We start from the raw sequence: 27187 nt of genomic DNA on the forward strand, positions 1-27187 counted from the left end.
ACGATTTTCTCCTGATGAAGCGAACTATGTTCCGTGAAACACGTTGAACAATTACCATGCATATGTATCCGTATCAAATATTGTGGAGTCATCAAAACTTATGTAATGTTTTTACAAAAGATTTTTATTGTAAATTTTTAAATTCCTTAATGCATCTTAAACTTTACCTCTCAATTTTATGTAAAACTCCAGGCACAGATATTTTTCAATGGTTGTAAAGTATGCACATTTTAATGGAACGTGGTATTCTGTGCAACAACTGTTGGGGCACTTCATGCCATTTATTTGTGTCCTTTTATACAAAAGATTTAGACACAGGTTTACTTTAAACTTCTAATAAACACCTTCATCACCGTGCATGTATGGAGGAATACAAATAACCTCAGAGTTAGTTGACAATGTAACTTCTTGCCATGCACTGAAATTTGGGATGTTAGGCTAATATATAATGAGGAAGGACCCTCAGCAAAATCCTAAATAGATTGCTCCTTCAATAACTTAGGTAAGCTAATCAATGGTAGCACAGAAACTCAGTGGAGTACCTAGTAGTGAGAGAGGTGTCCATTTTCTTTACAGCCAGCTGGGGTGCTCTAAGACCACACATATCACGTTATGTATTACTGCTAACTAAGTGGTAGTTTGTACAGATCTGTTGATTGCATTGCCTGGGACTTTGCAGATGCATGGTCATAATGGTTATAGGCCAGCAAGTGCATGCAAGCCATCATAAAGCATTGCACAGGCAATCAAAAGAAAACCGGGAAAGACCCCCACATTCTATTAAGCACCCCTGTATCTAGTGTTCTGGTAAATGGTTTATGAGCTTGAATAGAAAGGCAAAGATTTCTGGGCCTGGGGACAGTGATGCTTTATATTGGGGACCTTTGCTAGTAAGTTTAGGAAGGAAATGCACTTACAGATCAGTGGAAATTTCACAAAGTCTAGCCTTTGTCAGGTTCCCACTTATAAACAGAACACTACTGTGTTCCTCTATTGACCATGCAGGCCATGGTTCCCCCTTCTACATCAGTTTGGTTATTAGGACCCAGTCCCTCTACTTTCCACATCAGAGCCTCTGTACCAGTATGCTAATGGACCTGTTCCTGAAAGCAAAGCTGGTATTCTTCTCAGCAGAACTCCCACAGACATGTCCACAAAAACTAAACATTATTGAAGTTTACAATATCTGGGCAACATTTGTGTAGTTAGTGATTGCCTCTGACTTTGCAATCTCCAATGCTTAGGTCTGTTATATATTGAACCTCATATAAACTGGCCAGGACATTGAACTGAGGATCAGCTCACTTAAAGCACGATTGTCTGTATTATTGTCTTATGGGCAAATCCCCCTCTTAGTCATGCAATTTTTCAGGGTGGTCCTTCGATAAAAAAAAATGTGGTCGTGTGAATGCGACTGAATGGAAGCGCAGAGCCTTCTGGGATACACGCGTCACGAGTCAGGAGGTTTGGGCTCCGAGAACAGGAATGCACAGGAGGGACTTTTCTGTCACTGAAAAAAGAAAGATGCAGATCTCACACACGTGCAGTAAAATCGGCACTTTCTTTTTTTTTTACAAATACAGCAAGATAAGTCAAGGATCTGTGCAAGTAAGGCCTAGTCTACACAGACGGTTTTCCCAGCGTTTAACCTGAGGCTTCAAAAACCCATGTTTGAAATTCCCATGCATTCCAATGGGCTAATCTACACAAGGAAGTTTCCTTGAGGCACGTTTATGAGCGTTATCTATAACACTGCTTGCAACGTTTAAAAAATTAAAATGCGGGGTTAACGCTGAAAAATACCACACGGGTATATGTTTCCATTGATTTCAATGGTGGCGTTTTCCTGCATATTCTAGCGTTTTCCTGTGTTTATAAGCACTTCAAACGTAAATACAATAAAAATCCATGAAAACGCGGCATAGAAATTTTCAAACACTAATAAAAGTGCATAAAACACATAAACACACTAGGAACGTTTACATGGGTTTTTAAAAATGTCCGTGTAGACCCAGCCTTAAAGAGGAAGTAAAATGCAAAAAGGCCAAAACAAAAAATATACACTTATGTTCAGTCCCGCAGTGCAGTCCATTGGTCTGGAGGTCTCTTCCATCGGGTTCCGCCTCGTCCCGGCATCCGTCTTCAGGCTGGCGCTCCAGGCGCCGCCATCTTTGCCCCTTCTTCCGGGTTCTTCTTACTACGTCACCCCACCCAGGTGCGAGATCTGGTGACGTAGATGGGGCAAAAAACAGTGAGATTGGCTTTTTTTTTTCCTTTTTGATGAAAGGACCCCTGTGCATGCCAGGAGCATCCAGGAGCCCCTCATGACGTAGGTATCCCGGGAGGCTCTGCGCTACCACTCATTCTCTATCGCCTAGGCCAGGGGTCAGCAACCTTTACTATCAAAAGAGCCATTTTGCCTCCTCTTCCACTAAAGAAAAATAGTCTGGAGCCACAAAGCATAACACAGTTTAAAAGTTTTAATATTTTTATAATTTTACCTGTTACAACAAGTGTGCATGTGTAGGCCTACTTTGAAATAAATTAAACACTGAACTATGCCCCTAGAAGCCTCCAGCTTCGGAATCCCCCTCCTCCGCAGTGTCTTGGGAGGAAGGGGATCCCCCATCAGAGATCTCCCCGCTGCAGCCGCAGGGAGCCACAAGGAGGCTGAAGAGCCGCAGGTTGCAGACCCCTGGCCTAGGCGATGCTGCACCCTTTTTTTGTGTTGTACTTAAAAAAAATACATTTCTACCTTACATAGAAAGGTTGTCTACCCTTTTATGTAAAGTGAAAGATCAGAGTTTAAGTACACTTTAAGGTGTGACTTTAGTTACCCAATTCCTATTAGGATTTTATGTTTGAGACCTTGTATTTGGCAATTTGATAAGTTCAGGGTGCTGAAATTAAGGTTAGTAGGAGGTCTTGGGGTCCCCCCACGTTTCTATAACAATCAGTGCTGGATATATGAAGGTTTATACATGGGGATAATGAATGCACACACACAGCTCACAGACATTACCTCACAGTACAAAGTGGGCGGGGCAGCACAGCTGACAGGCTTTTCTCATAGGACAGCTGCATCCACACTCTAAAGCCTAAAGCCCCGCCCAGCTACCTCGGTCACATGACAGTGACATCACTCTTCCATCCCGGTGTCTAGTATGGCTACGGTGCTGTCCAGAGCTCTGAAGCTGCCAGGTGAGAGATGATTGTTATACCGATATGACAATTGTCATCCGCCTGTCATTGGATTTCCGTACATTCAAAGGTCATTGTATACATGTCAGATGTGTTATGCCGGGGAGCTCAGCCGGCTGTATATTATTGGGTTCATGTATATTGTCATCTGTCAGAGCTTTGTTGTTGTTTAATGTTCATTCAGCTGGTTATGTGATTATTGTGTGAATGTATTTTCCCTGTTCAGTGCGCAAAGTGGAGTGCCGAACATGTGATTGGTGTAGGTACATGTATTAGTATTGCCTGAGTGACAAACCATGATCAAGCATGCTGCAAGTGAAGTCCCAATGTTGGATTTCTGTGTTCATCTACTAGTCTTTCATATAGTAAAAAAACTAAAGCTGGGGCCCATATTTTTTCCACCCCCCCTCCTCATCTGGAAGGGTTAATAGCTCCATTTGCCTAGGGGGTGATTCTTTTAGGATAAAACCTCCCTTTTACTAGGCTGGTACCACACTATGATGGCAGGATGCTTGCTGTGCCACTGCTCTGATCGCTGGTGCCATCCCCTTCAGTCTACAAACCTGTACAGGATGGTGCCAATGCCCCCTCCTCCGCATTGGGGGTACAATATCTACGAACGATCGTGTCGTTATCTCTATGTGCAGGATCGGTGCTATACGATCGTTCGCAGATATCGTGCAGGATCATTCGTCGTTCGTTTAACAACGATAATAATTGGAAGTGTGTACGTAGCTTTAGGAGCTTTCAGCTGTTTTTGTCCAGAAAATGACCTCTACCCCCAACATATTACTGTGTATATTTTCTGAAAGCAGAGAACTTGTTATAATTGTGTTCTTTTTCTGCAACTGTTTTTCAAACCGAAATTTCAGTAAAAAGTTTTGTGTAAAATGGCATAGAACAGCAATACTTAGTATTGTCTTTAGGTGACAAATTCCGAAGTTCCATTTTTAAAAATCCAAGATCAGACAGGGTATTGTTGCAGAAAGGGACAGGCGGTGTCTTTTCTGCAATAATCCCTCCTGCCCATCTGATCGCTCCAGGTATCTGGCAAAAAGCTGAGCTGTGCATGTCTGGCATGAAGAAGCCAGGATACCCAGAAATCCCAGCTACCCCTGCGCATTACAGGAATGAATGAACTCCTCTTGGTCAATCGTCTCGGTCAATCAAGCCGACCAAAGATCGTCTACAAGAAGAGAAGAAAGAAGATGATGGCGATGCCCTTCTAGGGAATAGGGGGAGGTGAGTATCTGGAGGGGGGGTAGAGGTCTTCCAATTTGTGACGATGAGGCATCTCGCTGCTGTAAGGATGTTAGCTACTACCACGTGCATGTTTGAGAGATAGTCCAAGCAGGTTAGTCAATAGATCTAGGGAAATGGGGATCTCTTGCAGGCTTGCCATTATCTGGCTATATGGGGTGAATTGCTTTCAGGGATCTGGGGATTAAACCAAAAAAAGTCTAAGCTTTAGAGGTCAAGTTAAATTTGTTTTTGCAGTGTAGCCATATCTGTTTAGTAAATTGTATTTGGGCCAACAGGGAGGCCTCCAGCACTCGGACTGAGGAGCTCCATAACATAGGATTAGGGCAGATAGAGGCCATCCATATCTTCTGTAATTCCGTCCAGTGGGTTTATGACTGCCGGGTGTACCAGGTTGTCTGAGATGTGTGGCATAGTAGCATTGCACAAAATCATGGACCTCCAGCACCTCACATTGCGCACAGAACACTTTTAGGTAATAAGATGTTATGTTTGAGGCCTGCAGCTATCGAAGCGCCAAAATCAGTACGGGGATGGTCAGAGTTGTAAATAAATATACAAGCTAAGGTAAGATAGACATCCTGGGCTATGTGCCCAAAAAAAGGTTTCTGGAGGGATTTCCAATTGTGAAGGAGTGCAGAGATTTCTCATTAAACAGGTGAATAGTTACATTTGTACAGGGAGTAATAATTTAAGGTCAGGTGCACCACCAAATACTTTAATGATTCAGATTTTTTCAATAATACAGGTATGTAGACTGACGTTGCATTAAGAGGCTCACCTATAAATTAATGGCTTAGGCTTCAGTCCTAGCGGGTTTAATTTTGTAGGGGGAGAGGGCACCATACTTATCCAACACCTTGTATAAGTTAGGTAATGTTATGAATGGGTTGATTAGCATTAGGAGTAGGTCATCCGCATATTAAGTTATAGTACACTGGTTCTAATGGGCACCCCTGTAGTGTCCGGATGTTGTCAGATGGTTGCAGCCAGGGACTCTATACACAATATTTATGTGAATTAAAATGGGGAGATCCAGCAGCCTTGTCTAGTGCCATTAAGCATGGTGAATGTAGAAGAGTTTTACTTTAGCCGTGGGTTGGTTGTACAGTGCAGATATTGCAATTAGAAAGAGGCCTTGTATTCCCTTGTATGGGCCAGCTAAGCATCCAGCTGCATCTAAGCTTAAAACCACAGCTTCCATTTCCAAATGAATTATTGCATCAATGATATAAATTGTACACTGATGTTGTCACCTGCCCAGCATTCTGCTATGATCCCGACATGATCTTTTGATATGATCGTGGCTAAAATTCTAGTGAAATGATTTGAATCAAGCAATGCGATTGGCAGTATCCAGCTGGGCTTTGGCGGTCTGTACCTGGTTTGGGGAACATCGATATATAGGAGTAGAGCATAGAGCTCGGAATATGGGCACCTTTAGAAGGCTATTAAAAAGCCTAGTTATGTGCGGTATTAGTGTGAGTGCAAAGGTTTTGTAATAACTATACGAGCCATCCGTAGTCGAGATCTCATCCCCATGTGACAGACATCAGTGTATTAGACTCTGCTTCTCTCCGCTAACATTTTCCCATCCACATTTTTCATGTTTGATGGCTGTGAACCAGAAGTAAGTTGATCTCATCCAGGTGCATTGTTCTTAGATAGATCACTGAGTATGTTCTCACTAAATATGTTTTCACTAATCTTCCATCACTGAAAAATGTTGGGACATTTTGCTGATCCAGGGCTTCCAGTAACTGTTGATGAATCTGAAGACCATGCAGGTGAAGTGATCGGCAATATTACAGCCCGGGGATAAGTGTCTTAATTCTCTAGTAATTTCAGTAAATGTAGTTCCTTAAGGTTACACAACTAACACTTTCAAAAGGAGAGTTTAGCAATGGCAATGAAAGTTTCTTTCAGCCACTCTTTTCTCCTATAGACATGCACTTACCATGGTGCACTAAACATATCCAGTACAGCTGTAAGTATGCTTAAAGCATGTTATGAAGCACTGTAACACATTATTGTCTTGTAGTTTGCAGATCAAATTAAGGTGCAGTGGCAATACATTTCAATAAATTGACTGCTTTATAACTAAAATTAAATAAGAGTTGTTAGAACCCTGTCATGTTATTGTTGTCTATGTTTTCCTCCTTGCGGCTTTTGGCTATCTTGGTTAGGCTAGAATGATGTAACTATGATCCTAGTAAGCGCAGGGCAAGCTAAATCCTGGCAATCAAAGTTAAGCTGCACATGCGCTGCTCAGTTTTGTTTTTGACAGTCCTAATGAGCGACCAGGCAGGTAAGAAGGAATTATTGCAGAAGGGACATTGTCTATCCCTTTCTGCCACAATGCCCTATCTAAGCCAACATTTCTAAAGTGGAACTTTAATACCACTTTAAATGCTTGTTTTAACCATATTTTACCTGTCTGTATTACCAACATATGTCCAGTGACTCAATCTAATTATTAATAGGGCATTAAAAAGAAAAAATAATGCACCCGGACTCCAATAAAGTATTCTTGTTCTGGTATTGATTTAGATAATTGAAAACTATGTGTTCTGCAATATTAGGAAATAATTCATTTCTTAGTCTATATGATATATGAGTGACCGGTATAAAACCAGATAGTGGGACTTCTGAACATACATTTGTTATACTGGAAAAAGAATGACAGATGTTTAAAGCAGATATTTGTTTGTTTTCTCAGAGTTACCGGGGTAAGCTAAAAAATGTATTTGATGTGCACAGTTGGTGTTCACAGATGTACAGATATCCTTGCAGACACAGCTCACAAATGTATAGATTGTTCTGTAAAATGAACGTTACATCATCTCCCTGAAATGGTTTCAGCTCTTTCTTCTGTTACAATAAATATTAATGACAGCTCTATTCTGGCATATGGAGTGTACCAGGTTTTGCACAGTCATAGTGTGCATTTGATTGAAATGCATAGAAATATTAGCAAGGCTGTGGAGTCCGGGCAATTTTGGGTTATCTGGAGTTGGCAAAAAAATGTACCGACTCCTATTAAATGTTAGTTGTTCTGAAAACATACGGTTTGTAAAATTCCACCCACAGGGTCTAAAATTTAGTAAACAGAATCACTTTTTTTGTTACTTTATACAGTTTTTCCCTTTCTCCGTTCGCTTCTTTGCTCACCTTGTATTATACGTATGCTGCAGACAATGAGCCTGATTTATTAAAGCTTTCCAAGGCTGGAGCGGATACACTTTTATCAGTGAACCTGGGTGTTCCAGCAAATGTGCAATGGATCTGGTCCATGATTGAAAACATTTACTAACAGACAGCACAAAAAAAAAAACTTATTCCAGGTTTTCTGGATCACCCAGGTTCACTGATAAAAGAGTATTGTCTCCAGCTTTGTAGAACTTTAATAAATCGGGGCCTGTGTGCAAGTGGCAATTGTACATCAAAGGTACTTGCAGTGGCTACAGTGAAGTCCATTGGGCCAGCTGTATTTTAGTTCAATGCAGGAACACCCTGGGAAGGGGGATAATATTGCAAATAAATGAGGTATGCAGTGTCACCTTAGAAATATAAGTGCACTTGATGTCCACCTTGCTGACACCTTGAAGTCACAAGGAATGGTTTTCCTAAAAACAGGAAAAAAAATGTCCCTGTCATTTCAACATCCTTTTAATAGCATATTTAGGTAAAGTTTGGGTTTATATACAGTTTACAGTAAAGTTTGGGTTTATATACAGTTACAGCTGATAATATTTTGTCTTTTTTGGTTGCTCAACCCTCTCCCTTTCCCATTAACATACTAAGGAAATTAATAAACGATTGTTTATATTTCATATCCTATCTCAGACACTGTAACCCCTTTTCTCTAGGTCTTTGTATTTCCCTATGCAATATACCAGTAAGCGGTGGTAACCCATGCATGTGAAGCTGAGCCTCCATTGGTAAAGTAACTGACAGTACTGGCAAGGAAATGTATAAATGATTCTTGAAGTTGCCAAGCCAGGAAATAAAGCAAGCTCTGTCTGACTTTCATCACCTTCTACTGCACACTATGGGAAGCCTATATTGTACAGTGAAATTTGAGAATGTTATTTTAGTTAAACAGAGATACCTGGATAACTACTACACTGAAGATAATGTTGGAGTTTAACTTATTTTTCAATTCCTCTTAACTCCTTTAAATGAATGACATGGATCACATTTACTGTAGAGGACATGACTTGTAAATAATTTTGTAAAATATAATACGTACATGTTTTTGTATGATTTGGTATATATGATTCTGTTCTTTTCTGGTAGGTAAAAAGTCCCATGACCTCCGGGAGTATGACCCCCTTACCCAAGCTGACAGTGATGAGAGCGAGGATGACCTTGTCATTAACATCCAGCATAATGGACTTCAGAATGGAAAGGGCAATCAAGACCGAACAAATGAACCTGATTCTGATGTTGATGGAATTTCAAAGCGAGTTCAGCAAAGACAAGTAGATAATAAACAGGAAGAGTTAGCTGCTACAAGTGGCTTGGAACCACAGCTTAAGGCAACATCTTCATTGGTATCCTACGTGCGGACCACAGTCTACCTTCTCACCGTTGTCATCTCCATGATGATGGTTCTTATTTGTGCTTTCCTAGTGCCTTGTCCATTAAGGAATCAACAGAATGTTTGGTATCGCAACGTGGGTTATGAGCCTGGTAAGCAATCTCTCCCTCTTAACTTCCTGCCTAGGTTCTAACATGCTTGGTCTGTAGACTGTTCAAGCTCTTCATTTTCACAGAGGGGGGGTGGGGTGGGGGGGTGGCAGTTTGGGATGGGAGGTAATAGGTACAGGGCACAAAATTTCATGGGGGCGGGGGTAGGAATAGAGGGCAGGGCATCAGCATCTGATGGTTGAGACATATCTGTATTTAAATGGAATGAGGGCATGGCATATCAACATCTGATGGGTGGGAATAGGGAGCATTGGTATCTAGTGGGGGATCGAGGGGTGAAGGTCATCCGTGTGTAATGGGAAATGGGGCATTGATGTCTCATGGGGGAGTAAGGATTGCTGAACAATATGAGCTTGTGTGAAAGTGTCTTCAGAAGGAGAGCAATGGAACTGGCGGCAGAGAGAAGATCACACAACTGTGACTGGGTGTCCCATGGCTTGGCTGGAAAGGTCTTGGATAGAATGTATATAGCACCCAGGCTAATGCTTTTTGTTTATTAAATGGCTCCAGAACAAATGTGGATTAGTCTGCCAGACAGTTGGATTTTATGAAAAGCCAGTTTTTAGGTCCTGGAGCCAGCCAAGGAAGAGTTGGGAGGGCTCCTTGGCTACCCGGTCCATGTCTGGGTCTTCACCTGGAACTATACAGCAAAGGTGCTTTATTTAAAAGGATCCACAGATTGCTGAGTTAATTGGCTTCCAATACTTAGAGAAATGTGCTCAAGGGAAAAAAAAATGCTGCATAGAAAGCTATCAACTTTTGTTTAGGAAAAGGGCCTGTTGGTTGTAATGCATTATTAGACAGAGAGGGATCTAGCAAAGAGGTAGTTAGTGGCCCTGCCGGGTTAAGATTTGTTTTTTTTTTACTTAGTGTTAACTGGAATGCTTGTGCTTGAATAGTACCTAAGCACGAAACTGACCTTGTGCTGCTTTATTTGAATTACTGAAAGCCTGTTGCTACTAACTATCTCCCACAGCAAGCTCAAAAAACTTGGGTGGTAAATAGATAGTGGTAGAGGGGGAATGTGGTGGCTGGAGGCATTGGGGGAGATCATGCAGCTTATGGGGGGAGCTACAGTGCTGAAAAATGCAATGGGGAGGAAGTGGTAGTTGGTGGACTCTGAATGTACAGCCCAGTGTTGAACCCGGGGGAGGAAATAGCACATGGCCAGCTTCAGTCTTCAGTGGCAGTTGCACTGTTCATTTAGTTTATGGTGGCTGATTTATAATCTTGCAAAAATGTCCTCTAAAATTAAGGACATGAAAAGTAAAAAAAATATACAAAGCATCCCAATTCCAATATGAAACGGACTCCCATAATACTTCTATTTAATGACTGGCAAGTTGTGTTATTAAGTTCCCAGAGCATAGCAATATTCCCCAACCATAAAGCACAACACATAATGACTGCAAACACAGGGCTAGCTTGTGTGTATGCAACCATTGCAAAGAGATGAGAGGGGTTACAACCCCCAGTAAGGTTTTGTCTTTGTTGTATGCACTACTCTGGGGATATTTACCTTTAGTTTGTGTCCTAAAAGCACAACTGGAATTACAAGCAAATCTATGGTTAACCAGTAAACAAAAAAACCCTCTTGCCTGATCAATTTTTAGTCAACATTCTGACTCCTTATTGAATTGTCTAGTTGATTGAAAATATTTTATAGTGTAAAGCTAGCTTAACAGAGCTAAATTTGGGTTTCTAAGAGCCAGGTTTTATACTATTGAGTCCAGCATACTAAGTTCTTGAGATCTGCTGAAAAATTCTGATAAGAACATCTTTCTTGACTAAAATATACCAACTTCTAACACACCCAATGTATGTTACACACCCAAAATTACATTTGTTTGCTGTTTTTTTTTTATCTCTACCAGCAAATTATGACTGTAAAATTAAATGATATTTTTTCTAAAATAACTGTTACATGTATTTGTGTAATAAGGCTATTCATATTAGCCTACCCTTACAACTTGGGTCACACATGCATGTTGGGTCCCAGGCCTAAATGGGCAAGGGACCTCGATGCTATGACTGGCAAAAAAAAAAAAGAGTTTATATAACACTACATTTTAATTTTGTTATTTAAATTAATGCTGCAGTAAATTATTCACTGCATTTTAATCATGCTTTTTAGGTAAAAGTGAATCAGAAAACACTGCTTATGCCTTGAAGCAGGTTTAAGATGTCAGTAATGGGATTCTTGTTTACTGGAAAAGAAAAAAATGTGCGATAGGATTTTGTGGGCTAGCAGAAAATTTTGCCAAGTACAATTCAATGTTTATTTATAAATAAAAGTGGACAAAACTGCGATTGTCAAATTCTGTGATATATTTTTGTATTTTTATTCCAGAGGTGTCCTCTCCAATGGAGTTGTTTGATGTGAATAAGGATGGTGTACCTGATATTCTCATGTTGTTTACGTCGCCCAGTTCCAACACTTCACTTGGTTAGTAGTCGAGTTTATATTTCTTTGTTCCTGGGCACATTCTACTATACTCTGTAACTAGTAAATGGAAGCATTACTTTTTTCTTTGTTTTGTAGTGGTTTTAGAACAGCCGCTCAGTATTTCTGCACTCTCAGGCATTAATGGGAGTGTGCTGTGGAACAGAAAATCTCAGGAGTACCTTAGAAGCATTCAGTGTGGGCAACTGGTACTGAAACCCCATCAAAATGACACATGTCTTCTAACTGGAGCATCCAAACTTCTTACTTTAATAAGTGCATCCACAGGTAAGGGAGAGCTTTCTATGCTTTTAGGCTTTCTTTGTTTTTTTTTTTATGAATGGTTAATTTTGACATGATACAACTAATTGGTTAGACATGTAAAGGAAAATGATTAGCTCTTCCAGACCCAGCATTCTTATGTAACAGCAGCTGTTGAATGTAGATTTTCCGATCATGAATATAGTCAAAACAACTTTAGTTGCATGATCTTGAGTCTCCATGGAGTCTCCTTGGATCTGGACTGGAGATTTTAAGGCAATCAGCTATATTGTCCTATGAAAACTTAGTTTAACATCAACATTTATAAAATCCTTAGGTAAAAATTAAAGTTAGGCTTTTAGTTGGGCACCTTGCCGTGTACCACTGTTATAATAAAGCGGGAGGGGGGGGGGGTTGACTTGAATGTTGAAGACCTTTTGATAGGAGTCCCTAGCTATTACAGCAGATTGAAGAGCTTGGTACTGTTGTGTCATTTGTGCTATTAAACAAGTGTGTTACTTGACTGAACACACCTACTGCTTTGCGAGATCCAGCACCCCAAGCCTTTTTTCTATTTCCAAAGATTTTTAAATTTTTTTGCAAATTTGTTGGCTGTACATTCATGATATAATGCACGTCTCCTTTTGTAACACATCCCAATGCAGCTCTATTGGACTAGGATCTAGTGATTGTGGAGGCCATTTAATTACTGTGAACATTTCGATCCTATCGATATAGACATGGTCAGCAACAATACTAAGGGTTTGGCATTTAAACAATGCTTGACGGGTACTAAGGAGTCTAAAGTGTACCCAAAAATATCCCCTACATCATTACACTACAACCACTAGCCTAAAGGCAGGATGGATTCATGCTTCCATGTTGCTGATGCCAAATTGTGACTAATTAGATCAGGCAACGTTTTTCCATTTTTTTTTCTTGTTTTATGGTGGGTAACTGGAGATTTTCCCCTTGTCAGGTCATTCATATATGAACTATCTTGCCTTGGAGGTAGTTCTATTCTTCTAAACGTGATCTGTGGCTGATATTACCAACCCCCTGTAACCAATTCCAGCACAAAAAAATAAACATTTCTTAGTAGATTTTTTAAGAGGATTTTTAAGTACAAAAGTTCTCTTAAGACCTCTCAAGAGACTTGAATAGCAGATTTAGGAAAGCAGTGAATAGTTTTGATTCACTGGGTAATGGTGCAGGTTGTGTTAAAGTTGTATGTTGGGGAATGGCTTAATTTTTTCCTGGAGAATTGCCCTATAATTTACCAACATCCAATCTTGCACCAAGCATCTAAAGACACCCTACAGTGTGTGTCCGGGCCAAATACATTGACTAAAAAATGTAGAAAATTTAAAATGATCAATGTATAGGTGCATATGTGTGGGCCATTACAATGCACACTACCACAAATACTATACACACCTTGCAGCTCTAAGATGCAGTGCTGTCAACCTTATTTTCTCTAATTATCATTTTGCTTGTTCTTCATCAGTACCTTCTGCTGACACCCCCACCCGTCATAATGGTCCTTTTCAGTATTAAGGCAACCATTTCTGCATTTTTTTACCAGGCTGTCCAAACTAAGAATGGGGGCAATTAGTGGTACCAGTTACAAAATAAAGTTGACCTGGAAGGTCCTATAAATGTGTATTATAGATTTTCTGGTGCAGTGTTGTTTTTCCTGACATGTAATGGATGAAGCCATCCCTAAATGTTATTACTCTGACTGCGAGTGTTTCCAAAATGCCCCTGCATAATGCCTGCTCGATTTTGTGTTTGACAAAAAAGTTGTTTTCTTTCAGTACTATTGTGTGCTTAGCTGCTAAATGACTGTTTTGGCCCAATATAACATAATTGTTAACAAGGGAAACCAAGGTGTGCCATAGTGGACATGTTATCTGATCCATTTGGAAGTGTCATATAGTAGTGGTGTCTGTATCTCGTATGATCAGACTAAATGGACACTGGACAGCTATCTAACCTTTCTGATGTATTTTTTTAGATTTTTTTTTCTTCATGCCAAAGGGTTGCTTTAATATTACATTTCTAGAATACTACATGTGTTATTTTATGGCTTGATCAGTTTCTGGGACTGTAGGCATTTGATGACACTGTCTTATAAGCGTCTACACTGGATTGTACTAATAACACTCCTTTGCTGTTTGTTGTTATGAAGGTTTACCTGTATGGACCATGGATCCAAGCCATATAATTCATGAAACTATGGCAGCACCTGCAGTTGTTTTGCCAGATCTAGATGAGGATAATACCAATGATTTATTGGTTCTCACTGTTGGAGAAAACCAAGTAAGAAACCTTAGGTTATGTTAGATTTTTCTAAATACATTCAAAAACCTGACAAACATATCTAATAATGCATGAAAAAATGTAATAGGGATTATTAAACTAAAATTGATATAAGAATGCAATCTTAGCCCTTAAATTTAACTTACTCATTAGTCTTCAGTCCCCCAAGGTTGTTCATCAATCCACTGCAGTGAAGTGCATTCCTATAAAGCAGAGTACAGTGGGTTGCAGCTTGCTCATCTTCCCCTCCCAATAGACCTGAACAGCATTGTGTGTAGAGAGCCTGTTCATTCATCTGTCAGTGGAAAGAATGTTTCATAGCAGTTTATTAAAGCAATTGTGTTGCTTGATTCTTTTTTGTTTTTTAGTACAGGTTGACCATTAAAAATCCGGCAACCTCCGGACCTGAGGAGTGCCGGATTTCTGAAGGTTATACTCACCTCCACACACAGGCTAGCCTTCCTCTTGCTGTACCCGCGGACATCTGGCACAGTTCCAGGGAGCAGGCAGCAGGAACATCTCAACGTGTATTGAGTTTAGCAAGTAGACCTAACAGCTGTTTCTGGAGAACAGCGCCATCAAAACATAAGTGGCCAAACAGTGTACTGCAGTACCTGTATTGAAAATGTGATCCGAAATCCATAGAAAACTGAAGGAACCGGATGATCGATGGCCGGATTTTCAAATGTCAACTTGTTGATAGTACCTCTTTAAGTCTGCTCGAAAACTACTAAACTACTAAATCATTTTTTTTAACCAATTAATGTTATTTATTTTTCATGTTTCTTATTTGTAGCCAGATCTGGGTTTCCTCTTGGTGTCTGGTCTTACGGGGAAACCTTTGGGTGGAATAGTAAAATACAACCGGATGGGAGAAGGAAAGGTTATAGACCCTCAGGCTTACTACACAGGTCAAGGAGCTATTTACATCCTTTTTGGGTTTGGTAAGAAAGTTTTTTTTTATGTTTTATAAATGCAATGCAACTGTTTAGTAAAATGCTTGTGAAAGTGTATGCATGCCTAATAAATACCTAATTTGATTTTTAACTTTTCTTGACTTGCTTGGGTTTCCTCCAGACACACCATTTTCTTCCCCCACCCCAAAAACATGCAATTGGGTTAATTAACTTCCCCTCAAAATTGCCCTTAAACTGAGTAAATGACATGATCATGGTAGGGACATTAGATTCTAAGTCCTTTTCAGGAAGGGTTAGTAATATGACTATGGACTTTGTAAAGCACTGCACAGTATATCAGTGCTATATAAATACATAAAATAGATCAATACATTTAAACTTCGTCCTTGTTGCCTACACATAAAATGTGAAATCTGTAATAGATTAATGTGAGAAACAGGTTGACCTTGTCCATTTTTTTCTCAAAGACCTAAAGTTATGTGTACCCATACTACATAAATAAACCATTTTGTATAAAAATAATTCCTTTAATTAAAAGGTAATATTCTTTTGATGTTTATTTTTACATTCTTAAACTTTTTTTTTTTAGTTTACCAATTTAGTAAACTACATTTCATGTTTTCTTAGGGAACATCCAGGCAGTAGCATTAAGAGATATCTATGCACAGGCCAAAAACCGAGATAGTTTCCCAACTATATTACAGAAGAGTGAGCCTGACTGGGAGAAGAGAAGGTCTGTTAATCTGTCTAAGTTGATCAGTGTTTACAGGTATGTACAGTTTGGCATTTTTTTTTTTTACTGATTTCTGTGAGTTGTTACCTGAGTTACCTTGAGTTTGACTGTGGCAACAGTTAGCTTTATCAAGTTCAATTTTTTTATTCAAGTAAATTTGCTAACATCTATATTAGATTTGCTGCGTTGGGTCACTACCAACTGATTGCTGTTCAGGTGGAGCAAGTACCTAAGCAAGTGTCTAATGTTAAGGTGTTAAAGTTGATCCCAAGCGAAGTGGTGAAATACATAAAGACAATGAAGAAGTATGACCAAAACCCTGAGGTGTTATTTACTCTCTCGTTCCGTCATCAAACACCTGTTGGTGGTAGAATGACAGCACTGTGTAGTTATGAAAAGGTTGGTTCATTCAAACACAAATACAAAGCTAACTGAACTTCCTAACGTAAAAAATAACTTCTAAAACAATTCCAGAAAATATAGGTAAATTCTTTTATTAACTAAATAGGTGCATTAAATAACAATCTTTTGTATTTGCCAATAGTTCAGCTTGAAAACCTCTCTATTTACAGTGCATTCCTTTGAAGGTCTTAGCTGAATTAGAAAGTGTAATGTGAGCTTGATCGTTGAACTTATATGTACATCTCTCTCCAAACCTTTCAGACTACAAATTAAATGTCTTTTTGGAAGGGCTAAAATTCTCAAGTACCTAGTTTTAGTGGCACAAAGCAGTGGTGGGACAAGGTCTTCTAACACCCAATTTGAGGATACCAACTGCACACCAACTCTCCAGGGCCTTTTCCTTTTAATAGATTACTATCCTCCCTTGTCCCTGTACAATATAGTGTCACTCCCCCTTAGTACCAGACCCCCCAATGTTACTACCCTTATTTGACAGGCTCCCAATCAGACAGCACTGCTTGCAGATATGCTGCTGCTGCCTCAATCTCCTGTGTTCTCTGCAGGACACCTAATATTTCTAAAAAGCACCTGACATTACCTGACCGGACACCTTAATGTATCATGCATTGTTTGTGTGTCAAAGTGGAATTAAACCCTGCTATACTTGCCTCTCCCCATTCCGTCACAGGGCACTGCCATATTCTTCTTTTTTGCGATCTTTGACCATCTTGATTGGCCAGGCTAGGATGATGTAACTTTTGCGCATTCAGTCCCAACAAGCACAGGGGAAGCTGGGTATTGTATGTATTCATATACAATCCTGGATCCTGCTGTTTTTGCACATGCATGCCATAATTTCTGTTTATTCTAAATCAAATTTCTCCAATGGATTAAAACCTTCTATTGACATGAATACTTGTAATAAATAATGATTGTGATGTGGAGAAAAATGAGTATCTCCTAGGTAAAATAACAAAAAAATCTTGTGTTGGTCACTCAGGAAAGATCTGGTGACTTAGGGAGGTAAATGTTGTCACTATAATTCGGATGACTACTAATTTTCATGCTCTCTGGGCATCATAATGTTTACTTTCACAGTGCAGATGTGGAATTTCTTCAGACAATACCAGTTTTTGGAAGCAACTGTAGTGACCTACTTGTTACCACCAAAGAGGGACTGTCCCTTCTGAGAGGGCAAGACTTGGAGCAGAGATGGAGCAGAACTCTCAAGAACATTTATAGGTGTGTATTCTAGGATAACCCTTTACATCATTTCATGTTTTGTCAATAAAATTGCTAACTTTAGGGCATTTTTCTTTTATTTGTAAGTGTAGATGTGCACTCCATTTAAAATGTTAATTGTGGGCTATTTTCTTCTTGTGCTCGGTTGTGTAAAATTTCTTGGTTCAGATAATTCAAAATAGGGGTTAGTGTGGTTAAACCTAAACCCAAAACAGTTTTAGGATAAAGTGGCTGTATTTGTAATATTTTCCATATGTATACCTGCTAATCCTGTGAATAAAATAGTTTACAAATTTACTGTATGTTTCGGGTGGGGTTTGTGCTTCCTCTTGGGTCTCGCTTTCACACTTGCTTTCTAAGACTTTAAAATATATTGATAATTCACAATTTTTTTCCCTTAAACAATACCATTATATTTGCTTTAAAAGTTCTTTTTAAGGAGTTTGAATAAGTGGTTTCCTGAATTTTGCATGCATTTTTCTTATGTTATACATATGTTAAATACATGGCAAACTCTTTTAGGGGTACGTAAAATAACTTTTTAGTCTTGAGTATATAGGTTGAGGAGCATTTCCTATTAGTTACCTAATGTTATGTTTACATATACATGTCTATTTATATTCTTGAGTAAGAACACAGTTGGATTTTTCATTGGGTAATATAATTTACACTCTGTCTGCCCTGAATGATGTCACCCAATAGGGTTCTGCACTGAACAGGCCATCCTCCTGTCTACCCGTTTGTATTAACAATTTTACAAATTTTAGTTTGGGAAGTTGTGTTTTTTATTTTAGTTATCAGACTAATAAATATATATATTTTTTTACAGCATTCCTCAGCCTGGTTACTTTAATACTGATGGAAACCTGGATTTCTTTTTGCAGATTCAGAGTAGCAATGATGTAAAAAAGGTTTGTTTTTGTTTTTTGATATCATTGTCAATATGTACTACTGTGTGTTTATAGTTATCTCAGGAGGGTCCTATTACATAAATCAACCAAACCAAATACACTATAGGAAGTTCCTAAGGTGCTACAATTCCTGGATGTATGTATTTTACCTTACCTGATTTCTCCCTCCTTCCCCCCTTATCCCCCCAAGAGATTTTTATCTTTACAATTAGGCAGATCATAGCCTGTAGAAGGAGGCAGGAAAAGTGCAATGGGGGCTTCCCTGCACCCTTGCTTGTGTGGAGGACGGAGGCTTGATGGAGGGGGCAGTTTGCATGGCTTGCAGAAGAAATCTTTTGCTATTATGCAAGCTCCTGTAACTCTCTTTAATAACTAAGACAAACTCTGCAGTTGTTTATTTTTGCATATCAAAGCACAGCTTGCTTCAGAAGTTAATGAATGTCTAAGCTCTATAAAGTTTTTTGGGGCTTTGTTTTTTTGCTTTGTTTGTGATTAATTCACATTGAAGATTTCATACAGTAACTGGCACCACGCTGCCAATAATATGTTGAGACAAACATCTGTCGGAATTGCATTTAATAAAATAATGTTCCTGACTTACATACAAATTCAACCTAAGAACAAACCCACAGTCCCTATCTTAATTGTAACCCGGGGAGGAAATGAAATGATCATGTGTATCTGTGAATTTATATTTATTTATTTAAATTATTTCTTTCAGATTGTTGTGATTGATGGATCTACAAGTGCATTTCTTTGGGAATGGGAGGTTCCATGGCATGAAGGAGAAGTCAAAGCTATGTCACTATTAACTGCAGATGGGAAATCAGTGTTCCTTTTCTGGGGAGAGGGAGGGACTGCAGAAAATAGCTCGGTAAGTCGTTTGGCAGCTCCAGTAAGAAATTCTTAGTGTTTTTATTTTATTCAATTTTGTTTTGTTAAATTTAATAAATTGTTTGTTTTTAAGCTGTGTAATTATGTTTATCTTGAGCCCCAGGTGTTTTTAATTTTAGAGACCCCTTGGTAATATGGCTGAATAAACCCAAAAAGCAACAGATCAAAGACTTAATTCTTTTAGATCACTTTCATCTCTGTAACACAGCATTAAAAAGGTCAGACATCGGCTGTATGATAAAATCCAATTTTTTTTTCTAGCACAAAGCATGGCAGAATTCTTTACAAAACAACTGGCAATTTTTGCTACAACTGAAAATGAAAAATATAAAAAAAGAATAATGAATGGGTAAAAATTGATTTAAAAACAAAAAATTAAGAAGGAAAGAAATGAGTTATTTTTTATCACTGATTAGGGCTTAGATTTATTTTAATAATTGACTTCCAGTTTTGTAGTTGCTGTTACCCAAATACTTAATTGACATTTTCTAGGTTTAGTGGTCTCAATTACCTTTGATACCATGGACCCGATGCTAGAAGGCAGTGCTTATTCCTTGTCAACGCCTCCCAGACATTCATTTCACCGTGTGCCACCTCTGTTATGTATCACACAACCACACTTAATGGCAACTGTGTATGACAGCATTGAGACTTTGTGAGCATCAACTAAGGCTTCAGGGGTTGTATTCTGGGGACATTCTTAACCTGTTTTTTCACCTTTTTGTTTTTTTTTTTTTTTTTGGGATCAAATATGTGTTTAAGTTTCTAACTAGAATCAGCAGGATTTCTAGTATAGGTTGATATGTTTTTTTATTTTCCTTTTGGTTAACGTTGATGGATTTGTGTCTTTTTTTATTTTTTTAACCCGAGGAACTAATGTCTAATATTATTTGGATTTTTAGAGAACAATTGAATAAAGATATTATTGGTTCTGATAAGCTTGCTTTAAATAGAGAAAATCTGGTTTAGTTTGCTTGCAACATACAAAGGCGTCATCTTCTAAACTTGTAGATAAGTAACTTGTTGATTTGTTTTCTGGGTATTTTTGTGACACAGGCATTAAATACAAAATCAGAAGCTCATTTGAACAGACATCTCTATTTGCTCTACCCAACCTACCCTGCGGTTGTTCTGGATCTTTTTAATGTTACAGCAAGCATAGTTGCTACAGATGGTAAGTTTAATCGCAACCCAAACCTGCAACTCTAATCAAACAAACACGTCACTTTTGTGCATTTATCTTGTAGCAAAGTGTAAAAACAAATAAAAAACAAATATTGAAATAGCTTTAATTTAGAAAATGTATATTTTTGTCTCATAGGAGGTATCTTAGAGCTGGAGAAAGATGTTGTTCTTGCCATATTGACAGCTGAAAGGGAATTGGACAATGACAAACTGCCTCGAAAATTGACAGTCCGCAAACTAGGCATGAAATGGGCGCTTTCTAACAGTCAAGCACTATCACTAGGACATGTGAACATGAAACCTAAAGTAGAAGATGTTAAAAGAATACTTGCCAGGCTAAAGTTTAGTGCTGTACCTCAAAGGGTAAGTTTGTGATTTTGGCTTAGTAGTCTGCACTGTAGTTTATAAGTCCTCAGTAGAATATTGCATTAACTTCACCTCTTGCAAAAGAGCATTTACAGATTGCTGTTGTGTTTCTGCACCAGTCTATAATTTCCTTATTGTGAGATGTTAACTAAACCAAGCATCTTTACTAGTCAAGAGATATGACGCAAGCTTACAGGTCTAAACATAGTCATACACGGACATTTTGCACACACTTTGTTGAAGCAAAATTTGGTGGACCCCGATGTCCTGATCCTTCTAGTCAGTCTATCTTCTCTCTAAAAAGGGGTCAGCGAATTGGCACTGCGGCAGCTACAGGGTATGTTTAGTCTTTAACAAGATTTCTTTCTTTTTCCAGCTACTTTATATAAAGATTGACACATGCAACTTTAAAACACTATTCTTCTTTTGAGAAGGTGAAAGTATTAAATATTTCAAAAGTCTTATTGTTTCAATTTCCAAAATAGTAGAACACTGCATTGTGCACAGAAATATTAACAAAGGAGAAAAGTTATGAAAGAAAATGCTATTGAAAATTTAATAAACCAAAGACAAAACCAACAGAAACAAGCAGAAAGGTTTTACCATCATTGTCTAAGGCCCCCCTCCGCTGTTATTTTTGATCCTGACAGTGACTTTGAGGACTAATATAATAATATTTACTGACGTCTTGGAAATATGTTGACACATCTGTTATTCTTGTTTTATTGTTTCTTGTACTTCTTTCTTTTTTTACTGTTCCTTTTTTCCTTTTTAAGTAATGTATTACACATTGTTTCATGTTGTGATGTTTGATGATATGCAAGAGCTGCTTTATTTTTGGGTTACAGCTCAGTTTTTGGCTAAATTTCTTTTGCTTCAGGTTTGTAAAATTAGCTTTGCAGTCTGTTGTTCTCCCAAACCAATACTGCTAAATGTGGTAGTTACTGAATATTTTGGGGTCTTTTTTTTTTTCAATTCTGCTGAAAACAGTTTTGGATCAAAACAGAATTAAACTGTTTACATTCAACTGGCTTTTAATATTTTTTGGCTCTCAGACATCCAGTTATTGCATATCATCTTTACATGTATGATAGTGTTGGTATAAACATATTTTTTGATGGTTCATTTACTTTTTTCTGTTTTGTTTTTTTTCCCCAGCTTTTGTAATTTTGAAGGCTCAAGACAAGTAGAGAAAGAACTTTTTTTCTCTGCATGGCAGTTAGCATGTTTCCCTCCCTTCCCGAGGGAGATTGTAAGACCATCCAATATTATGTTGTCTTGTTTCTCCTGAATAAGACACACTGCTTATATGCGAGTACCAACTTACCTAACATCATTTCTGCTGATTGACTAGAGAAACAAATTACAATACTTTATATAAAAAACACAGAACTCCTTTTTATTGATAGTAAGATTGCTGGGATTATATTGTACTACTTGGCAATATAACATTAGACTTGACATCATTAGAAATCCAGTAACCATGTGCAAGTTTAGGTAATTTATAGGTATTGTCAGAGCTTCTCTTTTTTACCTAAACTTGGATAGGTTACTGCATTTGTCAGACAAATGTTCTTTATGTTGCTTAGTTGAATAAGCCTACATGCTTTGAATTTTAAATACAAACTGTAAATACTAAATAGTAGATCTTGATTGCAGATTTTTTTCAAAATGTTACTGCAACCCATGTGTTTAGCACAATTATTAGCGATTGGATGAAGTAGTTTGAAAAATTCATATGATATATTCTTTATCAGTAAATGTGTCTGATGTGATTACATATACTTTTATGTGTGTAAATTTATGACTAGATGCTTATTTTTGTAAATTATGTGGAAAGCAGTGCCTGGTATAGTTGTATCACTTGTTCTTTCTTCATAGTGGAGTTGATCCTAGCTCAGGGGAATAGAATAGCCAATTGATTGTAGCATGTTAAACAAGAAAGTGTTTGGATATAATGACTACAATAATATCAAAAAAGGCCAATTTAGACCTAATCTACATGTAATACTTCAAGTATGGCCTAACTCGGAATTCATACACTGTACATATCGCAGATTAATCCATGAGCTGGGCTCCTTTTAAGGCACATAATGCACCTTATAGAAGGACTATGGTCTGAAATAAATTTTTACACCTAAAGCGGACCTAAACTCTAACATCAGTCTTTAAGCAGACCTAAACTCATGTTTTCAACCTTTTCATGCCCTTCAAGTCCCTTCCCCCTGGCTCTTCAGTGAGGAGACAGCAGGGGTTCATGGGACATTGGCATCATAAGGCATAGAGGAAAAAAAGCACTAAACTTTCTGACAAATTACTGGCATTGGGAGTAAAAAAAGTTTTTCTCTTTCTCCTGTCCTTTGATGATGCATGAGCAGTGAGGAAGGGCTGTGGGTGGAAAAGATGATTGGGAGATTATGGCAAGTGCAACCTGCCACACACAAGATGGCCACTTCCATACATAAAAAGGATGTTTTCTTTTTCATGGGTGCAAGCCAACACCCATATGGGGGGGACTGAAATTCCGGTGCAAGTGAGAATGCAGGGATGTCACTGTACTGATATCTGCTGTCCTGCTCTCCTGCACCCTCTGCTTAAGCTAACCATGTCAAAAGGCACTGATGCATGCCATAGAACGGCATAAGCCATAGAACGGCAAAAAACACTTCCACCAATGAGGTAGGGCTCCAAACAACTCTTACTAAATGACACACAACTCAAAACCACATTAACCAATCCACCCATGACTCAAGATCACACCCACCAATTTCTAATTCTCCCAGCATTATTAGCAGCCTCCAGGGCATTGCCGCAGCAATAGTAGACCCTGAGGGTGGGACCAGAAGGAAGATGTGCCCAAATAGAGTTGAAAACATTTTTTGGTAACAACGCAGCTATTTAAATGAAATGGCTTTTGATACACATAACCGCAAGTTGAATACTTGATGTTAGGTCCGCTTTAAGAGACAATGGGAGCCATGCTGTCTGTGTACCCCTATCCGCATTTCTACCTGCCTATGAGAAAAGCAGAAATAGTCCTATTGGTACAGGCAAACATAATTTTTATTCCAAGTTAAGTCCATCTTCTGTAAATGGAGAAGGAGGGCCAGCTTTTATCCAAGTGTGAATGACTGTTGGAAATATGAGAAACCCAAACCCATAAACAGTGTTTGTCATAGAAAAAGGCTATTTTTGTGGCTAATTGCTTTACATGATAGCCTGGCTAAAATGTTAGATAGTAAATTGTGTTATTTATTATTGCTAAAATTTTTTAGAATTTATTTGCACATACCATAACTCTGCATATACACTGTGCTTCAGTTTGAATACACTAATCTGTCAAAACATTAAAACTACCTATGTAATATTGGGTAGGTGCCCTTTGTGCCACTGAAACAGCTCTGGTAGCATGGAGTGTACAGGACCTTTAAAGATGTCTGCTGGTATCTGCACTATATTATTAGCAGCACATCCTTTAAGTCACCCCGCCTTACTGGCCTGCCATCTTCTCAGAGTACATCTTGCTGCTGTATCCTTTGACCTGTTGTTGTCAATTTACTGGTTATTCTGTGGATGAACCACTGCATGCCAGGAACACCCCTGGTTTTTGGAGATACTTTGGTATCTGGTTTTTGGAGATACTTTGTCCCCAGTCATCAAGCCATCACAATTTGGCCTTATCAAAGTTGCTTGGATCTTTATGATCCGGTAATTGAGATTTTCATCTTACCTTTTAATGTTTTGGCTAATCAATGTATAGCCTCCCAGCAGGTTATTGTAGGGTTTAAAATAGAGGATGTATACAGTTCCATAAATATTTGAACAGAGACAACTTTTTTCTAATTTTGGTTTCTGTACATTATCACAATTAATTTTAAATGGAACAACTCAGATGCAGTTGAACTGCAGACTTTCATCTTTAATACAGTGGGTTGAACAAAAAGATTACATAAAAATGTGAGGAACAAAAGCCTTTTTTTTACACAATCCATTTCAGGGGCTCGAATTCCTTTGTTATGTCATTATCAGTTATGCAGATAAAAGGCCTGGAGTTGATTTGGGGGGGGGTTGCTGCTTGTATGTGGAAGATTTTGTTTTGAACAGAAAACATGCAGTCAAAGGAGCTCTCCATGCAGGTGAAACAAGCCATCATTAAGCTGCTAAAACAGAAAAAAAACATCTGAGAAATTGCTACAATATTAGGAATTATTAGGAGTGGCAAAATTTACAGTTTGGTACATCATGAGATAGAAACAAAGCACTGGTGAACTCAGCAACGCCAAAAGACCTGTACGTCCATGGAAGACAACAGTGGTGGATGATCGCAGAATCATTTCCATGGTGCAGAGAAACCCCTTCACAACAGAAGTAGGCGTATCGATATCCAAATCTACCATGAAGAGAAGACCGCATGAAAGTAAATACAGAGGGTGCACTGCAAGGTGCAAGCCACTCATAAGCCTCAAGAATAGAAAGCCTAGATTGGACTTTGCTCAAAAACATCTAAAAAAAACAGCATAGTTTTGGAAAAACATTCTTTGGAAGATGAAACGAAGATCAACCTTTACCAGAATGATGGCAAGAAAAAAGAATTGGGAAGGCGTGGAACAGCTCATGATCCAAAGCATACCACATCATCTGTAAAACATGGCGGAGGCAGTGTGATGGCTTGGGCGTGCATGGCTGTCAGTGGCACTGGGACACTAGTGTTTATCCATGATGTGACACAGGACAGAAGCAGACGAATGAATTCTGAGGTGTTCAGAGACATACTGTCTGCTCAAATCCAGCTAAATGCAGTCACATTGATTGGGAGGCGTTTCATAATACAGATGGACAATGACCCTAAACATACAGCTAAAGCAACCCAGGAGTTTATTAAAGCAAAGAAGTGGAATATTCTTGAATGGCCAAGTCAGTCACCTGATCTGAACCCAATTGAGCAGGAATTTCACTTGTTGAAGACTTCAGACAGAAAGGCCCACAAACAAACAGCAACTGAAAGCCGCTGCAGTAAAGGCCTGGCAGAGCATTAAAAAGGAGGAAACCCAGCATCTGGTGATGTCCATGAGTTCACGACTACAGGCTGTCATTGCCAGCAAAGGGGTTTCAACCAAGTATTAGAAATGGACATTTCATTTTCAGCTTTTTAATTTGTCCAATTACTTTTGAGCCCCTGAAATTAGGTGATTGTGTTAGCTCCTCACATTTTTATGCAATCTTTTTGTCCAACCCACTGAATTAAAGCTGAAAGTCTGCTGTTCAACTGCATCTGAGTTGTTACATTTAAAATTAATTGTGGTAATGTACAGAACCAAAATTAGAAATTTTTATTTATTTTTTTAGAGATTTTTTTTTTTTGCATTATACTACTGACGACAATTAAAACTTGCTTTTTTGTTTTTTATAGTAAACCTAAAGTTGTGAACTTGAAAGAACCCCCCCCCCTGCCTTTTTTAATATAATAAGGTCTTCTTTTATTGGGGTCTGTTAATGGCCTTTAACTTTTGTATTTGGTGACTATTTGTTGGCATTTTGATTGAATGTAATTTTCTGCTTTTGTTCAGTTGAAAAAGCTATACCAGGAACATATACATTATAGAAAGCAGTTTTCCTTTTTTATTTTCTATTTAGGGACATTATCCTAGGGATTTTGAAAAAAGATGTTTATTAACTATTTGTGATTGTTCTCCAAAATGTTAATAAACCCCGAATGACCACCTTGTGACTTTTAGAATCTGTTGGTGTAATCTGGCATATGTGCTGAGCTCTAATAGGCAAATTTTACATTTACAGTGTATTACACCAATACCTTGTGAAATGTTTAGCCTATGTTCACACCTGCGGTGAAGTTTCTGTTCACATACTACATGGTGGCCCTATAGGGAATGAATGGGGGCAGCAGGGAGACGTACTAGTACTGCTCACTGCTGCCAGCTGGTAATGTGCAGACACTGGGTGTAAACCTGGATTTAGGCTACATACATACATTAGATTTTTCACAATCCTTTCCAACGACAAAAGACTGAAAGATGCATGAACAGTGCTGTTATGCTCTATGATAAAGGGTGGGGGAAAACGAGCGATCTGCATCCCGCTGCCCTCTCTCCCCTTCACTTGTGTTAGGATGTCGGACGCACATCAGATTCTTATCCGATACCAGCCTTGTACTTGCCTAAGTCACAGTAGGCGCATATGATCCTGATGCTGGTGTCTTCTTATCCTTGAAAGGCCCACTTGGAGATCAAACAAACCACTCACCTGCACTTAGTAAGTGATTCCAACCTGGAAAGTAAAGCTACGTACACACTTCCAATTATTATCGTCGGAAAACGAA

The 27187-nt window shown here is 38.6% G+C and overlaps 1 protein-coding gene across 2 annotated transcripts; it reads left to right on the forward strand.

Annotated features, from left to right (window-relative positions):
* On the forward strand, window positions 1-27181 carry FAM234B (family with sequence similarity 234 member B). 2 transcript variants are annotated; one of them, XM_072420219.1, is made up of 13 exons: window positions 1-102; window positions 8761-9156; window positions 11525-11620; window positions 11717-11905; window positions 14070-14200; window positions 14997-15144; window positions 15745-15886; window positions 17351-17494; window positions 18324-18405; window positions 19127-19279; window positions 20356-20473; window positions 20621-20847; window positions 22009-27181. In XM_072420219.1, exons 1-13 carry the CDS (start codon window positions 57-59, stop codon window positions 22015-22017), a joined length of 1881 nt encoding a protein of 626 aa, XP_072276320.1. In that variant the 5' UTR covers window positions 1-56; the 3' UTR covers window positions 22018-27181. The 2 variants fall into 2 exon arrangements, with proteins under 2 accessions (XP_072276320.1, XP_072276322.1); XM_072420221.1 differs by lacking the exon at window positions 1-102 and adding an exon at window positions 3120-3201.
* The last annotated feature ends 6 nt before the right edge of the window (window positions 27182-27187 follow it).

The sequence above is a fragment of the Pyxicephalus adspersus genome, chromosome 8, assembly GCF_032062135.1.
Source record: "Pyxicephalus adspersus chromosome 8, UCB_Pads_2.0, whole genome shotgun sequence".
Taxonomy (NCBI): domain Eukaryota; kingdom Metazoa; phylum Chordata; class Amphibia; order Anura; family Pyxicephalidae; genus Pyxicephalus; species Pyxicephalus adspersus.